Source organism: Hippocampus zosterae, chromosome 10 (assembly GCF_025434085.1).
Source record: "Hippocampus zosterae strain Florida chromosome 10, ASM2543408v3, whole genome shotgun sequence".
In the NCBI taxonomy this organism is placed as follows: Eukaryota; Metazoa; Chordata; class Actinopteri; order Syngnathiformes; family Syngnathidae; genus Hippocampus; species Hippocampus zosterae.
The window spans coordinates 19,441,450-19,459,158 of record NC_067460.1 but is presented as its reverse complement, the minus strand read 5'-3'; the positions used below and the strand labels follow the sequence as shown (position 1 = coordinate 19,459,158).

The window sequence follows — 17,709 nt, the reverse complement described above, 5'->3', positions numbered from 1 at the left end:
CTCCCAGGCGAAAACCACAGCTGTCCAAAAACAACACACAGGCTCATCTAACATTTGCCAAAAGACAGCTTGTTGATCCTCAAGACTTTTGGAAAAACATTCTGTGGTCTGATAAGTCAAAAATTGAACTTTTTGGAAGATATGAGGCCTGCTATGTCTGGGGTACAAGTGGCACAGCATTTGTTTAAAAAAAAAAAAAAACAAGTGTGAAGTGTGGTGGTGGTGGCGTGATGGTCTGGGGCCGCTTTACTACCTCAGGACCAGGACAGCTTGCTGTGATTGATGGGTTCAATGAATTCTGTCTACCAGAAAATCCTGAAGGAGAAAGTCCGACCATCAGTTTGCATCCTCAAACTCAAGCACTTGAGTGTAAGCGTCAGCTGAGCCACATGAAACACATTATATAGATTATATGTATCGATGTGTTTATTTTGCCTTTCCTATGCAGGTCAATAAAATTATTCTCTCTGTATGAATCTGTACATCAATGCAAACTCCAACCACAATAAGAAAAACATTCAATAGCTCTTATTGTTTTTAAATGGTTGTATATGTAGATCTTGTATATTGGATCTCATTAGATCGCGCGGATGTTCTTCATGAAGTGGCCCATACGCAGTGAGTGTAGCATTGCATGTTTTAAATCGTACGTTGGCGTGGATGTAAATCATTGTTTTTGTGCCCTGTGATTGGCCATTTTTGATTAGCGATGATATCTAAGGCAAGGTTATACCAGTACTTTATTTATTGTTTATTTTTATTTTACACTTTTCATTGCTGCCTCTCATTAATGGACACATTCCAATCAGCCACTGCAAATTTAATGTTACCATAAACATCTCATCACTTCCATTCCACGAGAGCAGAAAAGTGTATTTAAAGCATTTAAACGGTTTCGACCTTACAAAACAACGCCGAGACAAAAACATCAGCCATGCATGCTAACATTTATTCCAAACATGCAAAATGTCCACCACAAATCAGAGATGCTTGTTGCACCAGCCTAGGGATAACAAGGCTTAAAAAAAAAGAAATAAACCAGCTGACCAAATTCAGTCTAATCTTGGTAAATGCTTTCACTTCCAATGTTAATGTTTTTTTTAGGTTTGTACTAAATAAAGCCAATCATTGGATAAGGCTGCCTCTGGATGTTGGATGAAAAATATGCTTGAAAGTGGTAACGTAGCCGGGATATGTAGTTGCATAGTTGTGTATGATTTCTAAGCAACACATTTTTCCTGCAGAGAGAGCGTGAACAATCTTTGTGTACCAAAGTTTCAACCTATGCTTATTCGTACTTGTTAAGCGTGTGTGTGTTTGTGTGTTTGCAGTGCATACATTATGTTCAATTTGGATGTTGAGCTTCAAATAAACTGAGTAACATCTCTTACAAAAATAAATCATACAACATGCATAAATATTGCATATATTGCCTTCCATATACATTTCATCCCTATACAAAGAGCAGAAAAAAACAGATGAAAAACAATTGTAACTGTAGCCCAACGTAGCAGTGATGATGTTGGACAAATAGAGCGGCCGTTCTCGTAAACAGGTTAAGGGCACAAGGTGAAGAACTTGGAGCAAAACGTTCGCAATGAGTGCACCCAACATGTGCGTTGGTGTATTTGTCACGTTGATAATATTTTGCAAAGGTTAAGATGGATGCGTCAGAGTTACAACTCAGTCTTCACACCTCACCTATTGTTTACACCTAATTTCATTCTTTTGGACTGGTAAAGAGTCAGTAATGCACAGGCAGAATTTCAACGTCCACATTCAGTCATGCAAGTATGCTCACTGTTGAAAAGAAATAGTGAAAGACAACAAAACATTCCAAATGTATCCCGTCCCTATTTCATTCGATTTTTCCGCTGTCCCAGCTTGACATTACCATCATGTTCGCAAATGTTCACCTCAAAGGTATTCATGTTTTAGCCGTGTAGGCCTTCGGCACAGCAGGAATATATGAGGGTTACATGGGCGCGGTCCAAACGTGGACGTCCAAACAGAAAAAGTGATCAAGCATCCCGCAGATGTAGAAAAAGTCGTCTGTGCTCAACTCATCCACTCCGTTTCGCAGTTGTATTCCAAAAGCAATTTTCAAATCCAGACATCTTGGAAAATCTTCGTCCTCGGCGTTGCATCAGGTTCGTATCGTTCTTATATGTCAAGCAAATGTGAGTGGAGTCCAATGCATGCATTTTGGATGTCGGGCTGCTTGCTGCAGCAATACCCGTCGGGTGAGGGTTGGATTTCTGAAGGTCATGATGGCATAATTATAATGTGGTAGAAGTAGATAGGTGTTGTATCGTCTTTTATGTATATGTACAGGAGCTCAATATTTCTCTTTTTTGGGGGGGAGTAGGGTGGGCTTTTTGGGTGTTGCATCCTTCACGGCTGGTTTGTTTCCATGTCATGCCGTTCATGTCAGTTGATTGCTGCCAAAGACACAAAGGGGAGAAAATCTTTAAGTTGGTTAATTGTAGGCAGCTGCATATTCAGCCTATTGTGACATCAAATACCAATGCGTGCACACACACACACACACACACACACACACGAGCACAAGCAAGCAAATGTGCTGAGCTTGGACCAAAGAAACACGTTCACGCTTGTCAGCTATTCATATATCACCATGTTGTCATAAAGCAGCAACTACAGTTTGTTATTCGGCACCTACTAAGTGTGCGTGCCGTGCAGTCGCAAACATATGTCACATTGATGTAACTCCTCATGCGTACGAATCATGTGTCCAGTGAATTGTTCTTTCGAGTGACAACATTAAAGGACTGCATCCCGAAAGCGATTGTTTCCCCATTGAAATTTTTTCATAACAGTTGTTGTTTTGTTGTACCTGAAAGTGAGACAAATACAATGATGGCGACCACACCCAGCACGATGGAGACGATGCTGAGCAGACGAGCCAGTCGACCCAGCCGTCGGGCCCCGTCCACGTCCCCTGCCTGGAGACTGTTTCTGGACTGGCGGCGCACAAAAACATATGCTCATCAACACCCGCGAACGATCCGGTGTAAAGAGTGCAAGAAACATACAGTTAAGTGTAGGAATAAAGTAAACTTGTTAAGCTTGTTAACTCATTCACTCCCAAAGACGTTTTTAAACGTCTTTTCAGACTCTGTCTAGAATTGGCCGGTACTGAATGAGTTAACAGCTCATGCAATATGTTCCCAAAAATAAATCAAATTTCAAAAATGATAGAGCAAGTGCACGAGAACCACATTTTTCTGGCTGTGTTTTTGCTTGTCGGCCTGAAATGACAGGAAGGAACAGTTCTTGTCGCTTAGTATTTAAAGGTAAAAAGCTGTCTAATGCACAGTTAAAAAATAAAATCAAAACATTCTCTTTGTGTCACAGGCCGGGGGTCCAGTGGAGACCGAAGACCACCATTGATCCAGAATCAACACACACACACACACACACACCTGCATTTGCTGCACACGTTCTTGTGGCTCCAGCAGAGGAAGCCTGCTAAGTGAGTAAATGTTCCTCTTTTCTCTTGTCATTAATAATGGACGAGCGGCAGCGGCAGCCTAGCTCGAGGTGAGGGACAAAGCAAAGAGCTGGTGTGCATCTGAAATGCTCACGTTTACGTTTCGATTCAAAGGCGATGTTTTAAACGCACGTTTTGGATACATTTTGCTTGAGGAGCTTCGTGTTCTTTCACAATTTAGTCTGACATTTTATTTTCAATGAAAACATTCCTTGAAGTCAAATTGCACACATAATGTTGCGTATGGAGTTTTGGAGGAGCACCCAAAGTTGGTTAAAACTGACGGCACTTTGCGCTGCAGGGGTGTTGAGCAGCCATGAGGGGCTTTCAGACTCACTGTTGCGACATTAAAATCGGCATTAAAAATGCAACACATCCAATGCAGCTGGATGATCCAATCTGCTCGGAGCACGACGTCACTGCTCTCATTCCTGGGCCAATAAAATGCATCGCGACTCATAAATTATATTTGGACAGACTTTTCTGTGTTACATGAATGGGTCTCAGTCCGCTGCATTCACACCATTTGCTCCCGGAGCGCCGTCCATGCTCCATCTCACCTGCCGCCTCGTTCCATCCGTGCATACAATCGGACATCTGGACTTTTATCAACTCAACAAATCTCTCCAAGCAATCTTCCGGAGCATCACATCGGGTTCGTGGAAATCACTAGAAAGTGTCAGCACAATTCTAAATAATAAGCAATCCTCCATTAGGCGGAAGCTAAACACATGAAGCGACAGACTTGTTCCGACGATCACGTTTCCCGGCAGCCAAATGTAACATCGTCGTAATCGTCACAAAAATGCATCAGAGTGCACTAACTTGATTTCACGCTGTTCTGGTGCAAGGAAATCCAATTAGGAAAAACTTTGCTTGGTATCATTTGAGATGTTCAAGCAAAGCGATCATGGCAATGAAGCACAGTGAGTTGAAATTCGAAAAGCCAATTTAACATGAAGAATATCTCAGCCGAGTGGTTGAAGTCATCACGAAGAGAGCGACCGATTGGAAAAACACTTTGCGGCATGTGATGAGCATGAAAGCACATATTTTGATCCGTAGGCCATCGGCAAATCTGCCGAGCGGGCACCGCTGCTGCATTTCAACCCTCGCCGTTATCTTAATATGGTGGCTGTAAAAAGCCATTAGGCCCGCATTGCTGATCCTGTAATTGGCCGCACATCGTCCGTGTTAGCCGGCCACGGTGTGCACCTGTCCCAGATCTACAGCCCGATGGCGGGTTGCCAATTGTCCGGCTGATAAAAACGATCACTACCATCTGTGGTGTCACATTTACATCAACACTTTTACCTACTATGCTACTGTATTTACGTCATTATAGTGATACAGTAATCCCTCGTTTGTCGCGGGTGCTTTTGGTCCCCATTAACCCCGATAAACGAGAGATTAGTGTATCACGGCAAAGTGGAACATTGTTCGGGCTTGGTGGACTTCTGTGTGCTAGTTAATGCCATTCTGCTTTGCGTTTGTCCATCAACTGGTATTTGAGAGCACGTTCCTGCACTCAATCACACCGTCTGGTGATACATGCTGGTTATGCCGGCCCTTTTATGTTTCCAAGCCATTTGAGGCCTTTTCGAAGCATATTCTGTCACTCTTAAATCAGTTACTCCTGAGCACTATCGTAAACCCGTTTCACTTGATCTGACGTTATCTGATTCAATTCCCATGATGCACCGGATCCATTTGGCGTTCCTCTCGCACACCTCGTCCTGCGAGGAAGGCGGCTTTCGCCCCGGCACGGGGAGCGGATGTTTATTGCCGCCAACACCGCAACGCTGCAAACTGGCACAATCTGCTCTCTGCAGCAGAGTAACTAAATTGACTTCTCTCACCGTCTATTGAATTAATGTCCCAGATCCAGTTTCCTTCCTTCTCCTACACTTTGCGTCTCATGGCTCGCCGGCAATGCCTCGCTCACTTCCTCTCACACATATGCGCACACACACATATTCCAAGCCATTAGCAAGTGCCCGACGAGTGTATATCAGTAAATTCATGATAAAGACTCATAGTACGTCTAGGGGATCTTTCTTGATATTCCCTCAGGTGTGCGCGCAGCCCAAAGGAGTGATGTCACAGAACTAATGGGCTCAGTGAGATGCCTTCACTTTTATTTCAGCCAGCCAACTTTTGCAATCGGGCAAAATGTCGGCAGTCAAGAAAAGGGTGGATGCGCGCGACCGCCTTGAGGTTTTCGGTGGTGCATTCAAGAACGTCACTTCCATGTGGTCTTCAAAACTCGATCCTTATTGATTAGAAATCTTGAAAACAGACTATCGTTAGTTTCCATGACTGATTTGGAGCCTGTCAGTTACATATGTCCACATTGTTCGTTCATGATTATTGTGTTTACATAAGAATGAATATATCGATATACCGTCATATAATTTTCTTCACTGATGAGCAAAGAAGTCGGAGGCTTCTACTACCTAATGTTGAGATGTGGCGTCTACCAAATACAGTCCTCTCAAAGCTGTTGAAATACATGTTGAGTCATCATCTTTTTCAGAAGGATGGAAACAGAAATTTTTCAGTGGGCTGACCAGGGTAATTTGTATGTCCACTCATAATGCAAAGATAATGCAAACGGGTCAAAAACATTTAGAGATGAGCTAAGATTACTGTACTTGATGATACATTTTTCTTTGCTTTTGTATACTATCTCGTGCATTGATTTGCTATCTTAATTAAAGCCAATCAGAGACATCAATTAGTGATGACCGTAGACTTCATTTTGCATACTGCCCATTGACGGCTCCTTCATTCGCACGATATCTAAGAAGCACAATGACAACAATTTCTTGATTCTTCACAATTGTACATGTTACTTTTTATTTAGATTGAAACAAGAACTTGGCCTCTTTTCAGAAGAATTTTTCACTATCTGCCAAATTAATGCTTGTGAAGTTCATTGCCGCCATATAAAACTTGTAACTTACATTTTTGTTCGCAACTTGAGACAAAAAAAGATTGGTCGAGTAGTATTCCGAAAAACATGTTACTTGTGAGTAGGGTTACTCATAAATTAAGGTACCACTGTATGACACATACTGTATATTGAGTTAAACGCTCTATATTTCATAGTTCTTTGTTTCCAGAAAATAGTGCTGTGCTCCAGTTTTTGTTGTTGTGACAAATAAACACTACACAAACCTTTTTCGGCTCTCGGAGGTAAACTCAAAAAGGTTTCATTAGGCTCTGACATCTCATACCACAATAAAGCCTCTTTTTGTAGCACAATGTAGGCAGTTAAAAGAAGAGTCTTAAAATAATATTTTTCAATGAACGATTCCAAAATGAGGCGTTCTATGTTGCCGCACTGGTAAAGTTGCTTTGGTGACTTTTTTGGGGGGTGGGGCTCACTCACCATAATGGAGTAGACGAGGGCCACGATGCTGACGGGCCACACGGGGAAGAAGCAGGAGACGATGACGAGGATCAGGTAGTCTCGGGGCTGGGGGCTTTCCTGCACCGTGGCGTTGCCGGTGGACGAGCGGCTCAGGCTGACTTTGGACGGTGAGAGGGGCGCGGCGGCGGTCAGCTGCCCCGCGGAGCCCGATCGGACGTTCATCCCGTGGCCGTTGCGGTCCGCCTCCGGCCCCATGGCCTGGTTGTGGTCCATGTTGATGGAGAAGGATGAGGACATTTTGAGCCCTTGGCTCGCGGGCTCGCTGGTGACGGCCAGTAGCTTCTCGGTCTCTTGGAAGTCAGTCAGCTGGGCGCCGGCTTCGCCTCCTCTACCACCGCCCTCACCAAGGTTGGACTTGAGGAAGTCGCAGTCCGTGTTGATAGCCATGCTCGCCTCGATCACGTAATTGTCCAAATTGCTTCTCGTTTGTTTGTTCCCAAATTTAATCTTGATGATGGGCCATTATCGTGCAAAAGTTTTACAAGTGACTTTTGATTGTGAGTGGAATCCTCATCGATTAAAAAAAAAGAGACCGCTCTCTCGTTAAGTACTTTTTAAATTCTCCACTTAATCACTTTACTTCATTTACATACACTTGGGTTATTTCCAGGATCACATACGTGTGCCAGATTCGATGAGCAAACAAAGTGGAACTCCATCCAGTCTCGCTCTTTTATCCGCTTTCTTCTTTTTTTTTCAATGAAAAAGACGAAAAAGATGCACCTTCTATCCTCCACTAAAAGGCTGGTCTGAGCTTCTCGTCCACCCACCCTATTCACTCTGCGGCTTGCCAGACAGGACGAAACATTTGTCAAGCTACATAAACGCACAGTTTCCTTTTCCGGTGAGCCAGCGTTTGATTAATGGCAGCTATTCGTAAAATAAATAGTTCTTCTCGACACAAATATAGAGCATACATGCACAGTTTCAGACAATTGTATTTTTAGACGTTTATATACCTATGATTTTAAATGTTTGTACAATTGTAATGTATACATGTATACATTGTTGTATTCATTCCTTTTTCATACAGTACATTTCAGAAATATTTCTCGACGTAATTAAAAACGTGTCCTTTCTTAATTTACTTTCTACTACATACATCTGTTAAAGTAGTGTTAACAGGAACTGAGGATAAGTACCGGAAGCGGAAAAAATCATTATAATTCTATTTTAGAATGTCAAATAAAATGCTTGAGGGCCATAAATGGGGCTAGAGATTTCTGACAGGGTTATAGAACACACCCCTCCGAGCCCCCGCTGCCTCATTTGCCATCCCCATTTGCGACCAATGCAACCAAATATCTTAAAATAATATAGATGAATTACTTATATGCTTGAGCTTTATTGATGATTGTCTCCATGTTTTCACTTTCCCTTGCCATGTAATTATTTATACAAATTATCATGGATACAATTTTCTAATTTGAAGTGAAAAGTACCATTTTTCCATTGGTGAAGCATCTGTTGAACTGCCGCCGAACAGCTATTGTACCCTATCAGTCCTGCCGTGTTTTATTTTGAAGGCAGTACTTCCTTACTTTTGCCATGACTTCTTAGCTCTCCGTCTAACTTGATGCTGCTGATGTTGATTGAGCAGAGCAGTCTATCAGGGAGTCCCCCCCCCCACCCCCATACACACACACACCTCCCTTCCCTTTCTCAACATCAGCACCAGTGTTTTATGGAAAGCTTTGTGCTGCTATGCAGAATTTACTTTCCGTCCATGTTCCTGTGGCACAGTCTTCCCAAGTCATAAATCACCCACCCACACAAAATCTGCCTTCGAGTGCTTATAGCCTTATATATACAATGCTTGAATCGGAACACCTAACACATTCTTAGACACGTTGCATAAACAGCTAATTCGCACGTGTCGGACAGAATACAATCGTGGTGATTCTGTGCTGGGTGGGACTTTCATGTGAAACGTCCATCCACTGTGCATTTCCCTCCCGGTCCACGCCCATTCATTTTCATTATCGTTCGCTCTCTGCATAGCGTGAGCCTCATTTTCCTGAGTGATGCTACCCCATTGTGGCCAACTCAGTGGGGATTCCCTTATATGTAAATGAAACCCCAAATAAAGGTACTAATAGCTATTGCTTAACATCCTAAGTAAAACGATTCGAGTCTAGTATTGTTTGTTGCAGTGGCGTCGAGCTTCACGACATTATACACGACCAACAGTGTGATGTAGTTCAGTGCTGCTAAGCCACTGCAAACTACCAGAATAAATACAGGTAGGTTGATTCTTTAACTACAATAGACAACCCGGTTCTTGTAGAAAGCGCTGACTAGACGGAGACAAACAGTAGCTACAGCCCACATGATTTCATTTTACGAGCCACTGGGATGCTCATGAAGTTGTACTGCGGGCTGGATTCATGACTCCTGCAGGATCCCCTGCTACACCCGCAATCAAACACGAGCAGACGGTACATGTGGATTGAGTGACACCTCGTGGAAAGACGCGGGACTACTTTCTTTTTCTTTCCACCAGTGACGAGGGTTACTTTATAGGTCGTTCATAAGAGGTGCATGGATAGTGATTTCCCCAAAAAATTAAACATGACCTTAGCAAACATAGAGAGAGCAGTTCAACAAATGAATCAAATCCAAAATGATAATAATTTTTTTCAAATAAAGTTTGAGAAGTGACTCCTTGCATGTCAAAGTCACTTCAAAACATGCCCTTGTATTTGTTCCTGTCCTCCTCGTTCTTCTCCTCTATGCGCATGTTCAGCACTGCCAGTTCCTTTTTCACAGCCTTTTTCATGCCCGGGTCTAGTTCCAAAACCTTGCTGAAGTCCTGCCTGGCCTCAGCCTCATTCCACACCTCCAAATGGGCCTTCCCGCGCAGGTAGTAGGCCTTCATGACACCTAGGGACCAACATGAACTGCTTTTATAAGTATCGTTGTTGCTTATTAAGTGAAACACATTAATGACTACAAACAGACCCCTTGAGTCGTTGACAACAAAGCTCTGCGCATTTACTGAAATCCTGCTGCTTTTATGACGGGTCATTACTTGTGCGGTCATAATGCAAACGAAAATGCTCTTGAATGGCCAATTACACAATGATGTTACTGCAATTTGGAATGTTGCCTAAAGATTATTGGTGTTCCTTGGATGACCTTCAGATGCGCTGTTGTTGTTTGATTATATCTTAAGCGGTAGTAGTTCCTTGTTGTGGCATTTCTATGTGAACAAGATTGGTTGGGCACTGGTGACTTACAGGAAGTAGCTGACATGCCAGGAAAACTACAGTGGTTGCTTGATGTTTTTTTTTTAAATTACAATTGAAGTGGGGAAAAAAAAGAACAGAAATGAATTTGAATTTCTCTCCCAATAGATGCTATAAATTGCATCTGACAGAAATAATTGATGATTTGTGATAAAACTCCACGACTTAAATCCAATTCAAGCACATGTGGCAAAGTAATTGCTCGAATTTTTCTGGTCATGTCACACCAGCGGCCACTTGCTGCGAGGTGAAATTTCTAGAGCTGAAAAAAAGAGCATTTAGGTTGTCACAACCTAAGTGCTGAGACCCAGGAAATTCTCCAATGCACCACTTTAGCGATTCTGACACAAGTGTGGGTTTTCTCCGGGTACTCTGGTTTCCTCCCACATTCCAAAAACATGCATGGCAGGCTGATGGAACGTGCTAAATTCTCACTAGGTCTCTGTGTGCCCTGCGATTTGCTGGCGACTGGTTCAGGGTGTCCCCCGCCTACTGGCCGAAGACAGCTGGGATAGGCTGCAGCACCCCCCTCGACACTTGTGAGGATAAAGTGGGTAATAAACTCTCCTATAACCTCAGCAGTGTCTCTCATATCGCATGCATCATGCAATGTGACTAATGGAACTTAATGTTCCATTCTCTTTGGTGAGATTTGTGTGTGTGTGTGTGTGTGTGTGTGTGTTGTTTGTATCCAACCTGGGTGTTGGTTAATGATGTCACTGGTGTGTTCGATGACCTCATAGTACTCCTCTATGCGTAGGAGACACTGGCAGTAGTTGAGTGTTAAGGTGTGGGCCATCTTCTCCAGCTTCAGCCACGGAGCTTCCCACGCTTTCTCCTGGGACAAAAACGTCACGTGCTAATTGTCTTCTCAATGTGCATCGCCAAGTGCGCTAGCATGTATGTAAGGGTTGATTCTCGCACACTTCTGAAACAAGCTCACACACTCTTACAGGCTAATGAAACACACTCAGACATTCTTGAAACATAAGCATAATGTGTCAGATAACACCTGTGCTGAGTGTGTGAGAACATTTCAGTTGAGCGTGTTTAAGCTGCTCTCTTTGCTCACCTTGCTCTGCACGTTTTTGATGCAGATGATGGCTTCCTTGTATTTGAGCGTGGCGTCTTGGTAGCGTCCCTGCTTGAAGAGCTTGTTTCCCTGACCGTGCAGCACGGGCACCACCTTCAGCCTCTCCTCATCATTCAACGCCCAAGACTCCCTGTTGTACTCACTGGGCTGCAGCACCTGTCACACACTCATATCTCTCACTAAGCTGGACACGCAGGTTCTCCCACCATTTTGGCTTCCGGTCCAACCTTGAGCAGTTCCAGAATGAAGAAGAGCGGCTTGGGCTCCTTCATCAACTCATCCAGGTCGTCGTAGCCCAGACTGTGGTAGGCAAACATGTTGGCCATGCCACACGTGCGAACGTGCCAGTCCACGGGGTCTTTGCCTTCTGCAATGCGTCTCATGCTCTTGGACACAAGCGGGTACACGCCGGTGTGCTTGGGAGGACAATGCGTCAAAGTGAAAACATTTATGGCCCGTAAACATGACAACTGAATTAGCCGCTACTCTGCGAGTGGCAATGGGATTTTATTGATGGTATTTGTATGATCATTCATGGTGGTGGTACTTCACGTCCTCCCTCATTCTGACCTCATATTACAGTGACAGAGATATTGTACAATGTATTCATGGCCTTTGGCAAATGTTTTCACATTTTAACCCTTCAATGGCCGACGGACCATATAATTGTTCAGTTTCATTTCATATTAATTTTATGAAGTACCGATTAAGGGTATATACAAGTGTAAATACGATGATGAAGCAATAATAAAACACAACATTAAAAAAAATCATAATAAATAAAGCAGTGTAATGTCTTCGTATGTGGTGGGCTGTTGTGGGGAATTTACTGAACGTAGAGATTTTGATGTTCCTCATATTTTTCAAGTGGAGTGTGTGTTGTGGGTCAATGTGTATGCGTATGTGTGTTGAGTCAGTCAGTAGAGGGACTAGACACTCTGAGCCCCTTCACATCTAATCAGAGCGAAGGAATGGCAGTATTGCCGAGTCGGCAGGAATCCGAGCCGATTAGGCAAAAGTGAGACGACTGCAGATGAATGACAGTTTCCCTCCGGCCATATGTCTTACTCTCCCGCACGCACAGACACTCACACACACACGCTGGTTTACTGGTCGAAGGGGGGAATTCTATATATGAAAAGATACAGTAACTGTTACACAATCTACTCCATAGTGGTTTGAGTGTTGTTGTTTTTTCCATTCTTTTTTTATTTTTGGCTTGTCCACCATATCTTCCAAACTGTTGGCTGGGTTCTCTTGGTTTCATCTGAGCAAAACACTGACATAATACATACACACCTGTGTGCATTTTGGACATTTAAAGTGAGCTTTAATTCTATGTAAGGTAAGGCTTCCGTTTTGCCACCTTAGCGCAAATTCTACTGTATTCAGAAGACACAAGACTGCCAAATGTAACAATATACTTGCTGTCAATCACTTGGCAACCTCCTTGATCAATATTACATATCGCAATAGATACTGAATGTACAGTGTTATATGAATCCACTTATCATAAAAGCCTTTCCTCAAGACCACTCACAGAAATACTGGATGAGGAAATTGTTCTTTTAGGACTTCATCCACGTCCTTGTTTTAGATGAGATGCAGCCTATCGCAGTTGAGTTTGGGTGAGAGGTGGGATTCAGAATTCAGAATTGTACGTGTTCTACTCACAATGGTGTCACACCAGAACTCGGCCACCTCTCCGATCCTCATGGAAGCCAGCAGCATCTCCCAGATGTCCAGTTTGAACATGTTGCCAATCACTATCTCCATAGGGGTGCCCACGGCCTTGCTGTCATCTATCACCGTGCGCTCATCATCACACAGTGTGGTGCGGAAGTCAAAGGTCACCTGGAACAAAACGAGCATCGACCCCTGACATGAAGTTCAATTTGAGCCTCTACAATGATATGAAGAAATGGAAACATCTCATTTGTGGGTTGCACCTAAAGGTGGTGCTACTTGAACATGTTACGAATAGACAACTCTAATTTCAATTCTGTGGGATAAATATGTTACATCACATATGAACATAGTTATTCAATAGGCCAGCAAAAGGTTGTATAACTGCCATGGAAAATGAAAGCATGTTGCCAAGTTTTTTTTTCTGTTGTGCAAGAACGTGGCTTCATGGAAGCCTCGCTCACACATCTCTTGTGTATGCGTGTGTATTTTTTGATGAACAGAGACTCAAGAAAAAAGAGGATGCAGTACAATGCAATCTTCTCTTTTGTTGTATAGCAGGTCTTTTGCATGACTTTTTTTGACTGGTGCTGATTTTCTATTAAAAAAAGAATCAATTGTGTAAAAAGCTACCGTATGTAATATAAAATATATAATGATTTTTCATAAAAAGAAGTGTTCAGTGTTAATGTTATTAATTTTGGCAAATTACACATTTAGTGCAGCACCTGGAAAACCTTTGCATGTATCAGATTTTTTTCCATCGTGCATATGAAAAGAAATAGCTGTCAACGAAATATCATCTACTCCTGCAATGAATCTAAAATACTGTATTGTGATTTTTCTGATACTGTGTCACCCTCTACTGGCCTGCATGTGAAACGCAGCTATACCAGTCGCCCATTTGGGTTGAAACTGATTTCCCGAAGTTGATTGCATTAAACGTTTTAAAATCAATCGTCAACTCCCCAAATACAGTTACCACAGAAAATGAAGTACCCTAGACCAAACGAATTACCTTTGCCCCAGTGATGAATTTGGGGATTTCTCCGGTCCCACCGTGCAAGATTTTCTTCTTGACGCCCTCTAAACCCAGCAGAAGGGCGTCCTGCATAGCTGACATATTTCCTGGCGTTATTCGTTGAAATATGTCTCACCTTCTCTTGTCATCTATACGTGTGCAGTGAGTGAGTCCATAAGTGTGTAAAGTACATCTCTGAAGGAGGATTAATTCGGGCAAGGATAATAGGATCGTGTATTCGTCAGCTCACTGACTCTTAGCTTGGGGAAACATCTCGAAAGAAGAGGCGGTACAGGCTAATATGATGACTTTGATACCAAGCATGATTACCTCCACCAAGAAGGATTGTTTGTGTTTGTAGGATTATTTTAAAGCAATTGAATTAATCTTGATGATGTTGAGCTGCGAGAAACAATCCATGGTAATTATCGTATTTCCTCAAATAGGGGCCCTTCTGTCCAATTGAATTCCCTAAATGAACACTGCATTCCAAATGGAATGGATAAATGTGCGATTTGATGCCAATTAACTGTAAAATGACTTCCGCTACTGGGGTGCGTCATCATAGCACACTTCTTGACCGCAACAATCAGGGCACCTGTGAAAAGGGGAGATCTACCTATCCAGGAGGGACGTAAAGCAACAGAGAACATGGTTTGTTCTGCTTTATTTATCGCGATACATTCAATCGACCAAAGATTTCAAAGGTAAGAAAAATGTCCTCGGTTTATGATAAGAGTTTTGTTCCTCTTGCTGCCACGTAATCCAAATTTGTGGGTAGTCTCTCTCAAAACAAGGCTGACAGAGTAGTGTTAGTAAAGTCCTCCTTTTGCTCCAGCTAACCTGGGACTCTGAACAGCAGAAACTGTATAGAAACTGGATGGTTTATTTAATATACTTATTGAAATAAAGGTATACCCTTTAAACAAATTCCTGAAAGGGGGAAGTTAAGTAAAAACAAAATATATACATTTTCCTTTCAATATATTCGAGGTTCAATGCGATTGTCACGTGACCAACCCCGGAAACGAAGTGAGGCGTGACGTTTGCAATTCTGTCGGCAGCAGGCGGCAGTAGAAATGTCAAAACGGCTGCGCGTAGAACCCATTGGAAGAACATTTGACTCTTTACGAACGAAGCAAATACGGCGATTGCACGAAGAAATAGTTGGTGACTCGCATCTGCATTTTTCCCTCTAACGTGTTCATTTCATTAGCGTCACATAGAGGACTGAAGTTCATTGACATGATGGAATTAAACAGAAGTATAATTAAACGTGCTTAGAGTTGCATGGTATGGTGCACAACTGAGTGTCATTCTATATTTTTTTTTTATGTGAAGGAAAACTTTATAATACAGAGTTCGGTGAAATGGCGTGCATGTTTGTGTGTGTGTGTTTCCTGAAAGAGAATGAAATGGAAAAAGAAAATTATGGAGGAGTGGACATTGTTATCATACCAGAGGAAATTTCACTGATTTACATGATGTGAACAATGCAGTGAATGCTGAAAGCAGACAACTACATGATGCACTCAGTGACCTTACTTACTTGGCATCTGCCACCTATCTGTGTCTGGGTGTGTGAGCATGTGCGTAGAATGTTCCCTCACAATGTCTGCAAGTAGTTTAGAGACTTGCTCATGTTTTATTTCTACCCAGAGCACGAATACCATGGCTCATGCTTGCATAACTGTACAGCTGTGCGTTTTCTTTTGTGAAGGAACATGGCAGGTAACTCCTTCACTAAGTCTGACTATCACGCAAGGTTGCTGTCTTATCTGTGTTCAAATAGCACCTTCATACCATGGATTTTCTTTTTTTGGAAGTCTTTTCTCCACTTACATGATATGTCATTAAGCAACACAGTATGCACCCGCATGCCATTCAGAGGAACAGGTTTCATAGTCCCGTTTTTGCATTGATACTTTTTGTCTTGGTTTTCGGATTTGTATTCATTTGTTTCCGCTTTCCTTGTTTCCCTTTTTGTTTTGTTTTGGAGAAATGACTACATTTTTTTTGTACAATCCCCCCTTCTGCTTTATCTCCCCGCTGCTCCGTGATACAACCTTAGCAATAAAAACAAAAACAAAAAAAGAATACATTTGCTTTTAATGCTTCCTTGTTTTGATAATATGTGTAATTGGTTTTGAGGGACATTGTTACGACAAAATTGTAAACATATGAAAAGTAGCAGGTCTTGCACTCGATGTTCTGTTAGTATGGAAGGAAGGAATACAATTATATAATTATACACCCCCCGCAAAAAGGTGATTTCAAATCAATTTTGTCTTTTATATTTGATAAATCAGATGCTGCTCGAGTGCAGGTTTTAGTGAGGCCCCAGAGCTACTTGGTATTAAAAAAATAATTCAGGAATCATTTTTACTATGGTTGCATTTTGTCTCCGGAATACTATTATTAACACCAAATGTGCACATTACTTGCATTTTGCACATGGGTTACTTACAACGTGCGAATCTTCTCTGTATTGATGTTACACAAGAATCATGGAAGCATACCGGTACTTAAAATGGAAAAAAAAATCCTGGTTCCTGATGGCGTTTACACTTGTGCTGGAAATTGTGACAACCTAACTGGACATATGATGTGCTGTTTTTCGTGGATAACACGCTTGGAGTTGCTATGGTTACATCCTCGTCTGTCATCGAGACCATTAAATCGACATGACTGTTCGATTGGTTCATTAAAATCTTATCCAACCAACCTGTTGGAGAAGAAACAATGCTATGACTCAGCGTACATGTTTGTCTGACTCATCGTTGTTTGCGTCACACTGCCTGTACCTCTCCACGGCCCTGCCTTTGAATGTCTTACTCACTGACTAAATGCGCACTCATTTGAATTTGTTACAGCGTGGCACACGTCATCAAATAAGACAGTTTGCTGAACACACACGCGCTTTTTGAGAACAGGTTTCCCCACAAGCAATCGGAAGGACGGACAAGTCAACCCGTCACATGCGGCCCCGTTGGAAACCTGCTGCTGATGCAAATTCGTTATAGTTAAAGCAAGTCATGCTCTATTTGCGGAAATTGTGGTCATGGATTTCCCGGGGAGGAGTAGCTGGCTGTGTAAAGGCCATTCATTCATAGACATAGGTATCACACAGGGGAGGCCACTTCCATGACGTACATCATCCACACACACGTACGCACGCATGTTTTAATGGGAATGAATGTGTGAGGTTTTGTGTTGCACTTATGGATTCCAGATAGAGCGAGGGGTGGGGGTTGTTTCCTGACATTTCTTACTGCCTTTGCGGTCACACGAGAGCAGAGCAAGCGCGTGCCCAACACACAGAGAATTCCCGACGTGGTCAGGGAGAGACACTGCCGGCAGTTTCATGTGTTCTGACGAAAAAGGCGAGACCACCAATATGCATATGCCATACACGAGAGTGAGTCTGCCTTGAGCCGCATTTCAAAGGGAATCATTTGCTTCATTTGGTTGTCGGCCAGTGAGTGGAAAATGACACAACTGGCAGATTCCCCACCAGCTCAAGGTAACCTCCAAAGTGTTCCACTAGCACATCTTTCAACAATGTGAATTCTTCAGGGAACAAGGTCACAGATGCAAAGATAGATTGCATAACAAAAAGGCAGCCACCCGTCCACAAAATTCTGCACAGAGTCAACATCCATCCATCCATTTTCCGAACCGCTTGATCCTCATAAGGGTCGCGGGGGGGGG

General features: G+C 42.7%; 3 protein-coding genes across 6 annotated transcripts in view; all 3 read right to left on the bottom strand.

Moving 5' to 3' along the window:
- The window catches only part of bcap29 (B cell receptor associated protein 29), a 188,751-nt gene that overhangs the window by 57,198 nt on the left and 113,844 nt on the right, over positions 1 to 17,709 (bottom strand). The gene's annotated exons all lie outside the window — the stretch shown is intronic.
- trarg1a (trafficking regulator of GLUT4 (SLC2A4) 1a) lies at positions 805 to 7,788 on the bottom strand. The gene is made up of 3 exons (XM_052077825.1): positions 6,909 to 7,788; positions 2,858 to 2,984; positions 805 to 2,441 (listed from the first exon to the last, which is right to left on the bottom strand). Exons 1-3 carry the CDS (start codon positions 7,335 to 7,337, stop codon positions 2,431 to 2,433), a joined length of 567 nt encoding a protein of 188 aa, XP_051933785.1. The 5' UTR covers positions 7,338 to 7,788; the 3' UTR covers positions 805 to 2,430.
- On the bottom strand, positions 8,276 to 14,881 carry aipl1 (aryl hydrocarbon receptor interacting protein-like 1). 4 transcript variants are annotated; one of them, XM_052077798.1, is made up of 7 exons: positions 14,529 to 14,878; positions 13,996 to 14,085; positions 12,966 to 13,145; positions 11,519 to 11,707; positions 11,271 to 11,447; positions 10,895 to 11,036; positions 8,276 to 9,833 (listed from the first exon to the last, which is right to left on the bottom strand). In XM_052077798.1, exons 1-7 carry the CDS (start codon positions 14,649 to 14,651, stop codon positions 9,634 to 9,636), a joined length of 1,101 nt encoding a protein of 366 aa, XP_051933758.1. In that variant the 5' UTR covers positions 14,652 to 14,878; the 3' UTR covers positions 8,276 to 9,633. The 4 variants fall into 4 exon arrangements, with proteins under 4 accessions (XP_051933758.1, XP_051933760.1, XP_051933759.1 ...); XM_052077800.1 differs by having other exon boundaries at positions 13,996 to 14,147; positions 14,529 to 14,586; XM_052077801.1 differs by having other exon boundaries at positions 9,737 to 9,850; positions 14,529 to 14,881.

Excerpts from the sequence above, each read along its gene's own strand:
- trarg1a (XM_052077825.1), bottom strand. The coding sequence starts at position 7,337 with ATGGCTATCAACACGGACTGCGACTTCCTCAAGTCCAACCTTGGTGAG. Across the intron at positions 2,985-6,908 it reads CCCTCGTCTACTCCATTATG|TCCAGAAACAGTCTCCAGGC; the intron begins GTGAGTGAGCCC and ends GTGCGCCGCCAG.
- aipl1 (XM_052077798.1), bottom strand. The coding sequence starts at position 14,651 with ATGTTCTCTGTTGCTTTACGTCCCTCCTGGATAGGTAGATCTCCCCTT. Across the intron at positions 13,146-13,995 it reads AATTCATCACTGGGGCAAAG|GTGACCTTTGACTTCCGCAC; the intron begins GTAATTCGTTTG and ends GTTTTGTTCCAG. Across the intron at positions 11,037-11,270 it reads TCAAAAACGTGCAGAGCAAG|GAGAAAGCGTGGGAAGCTCC; the intron begins GTGAGCAAAGAG and ends TTTTTGTCCCAG.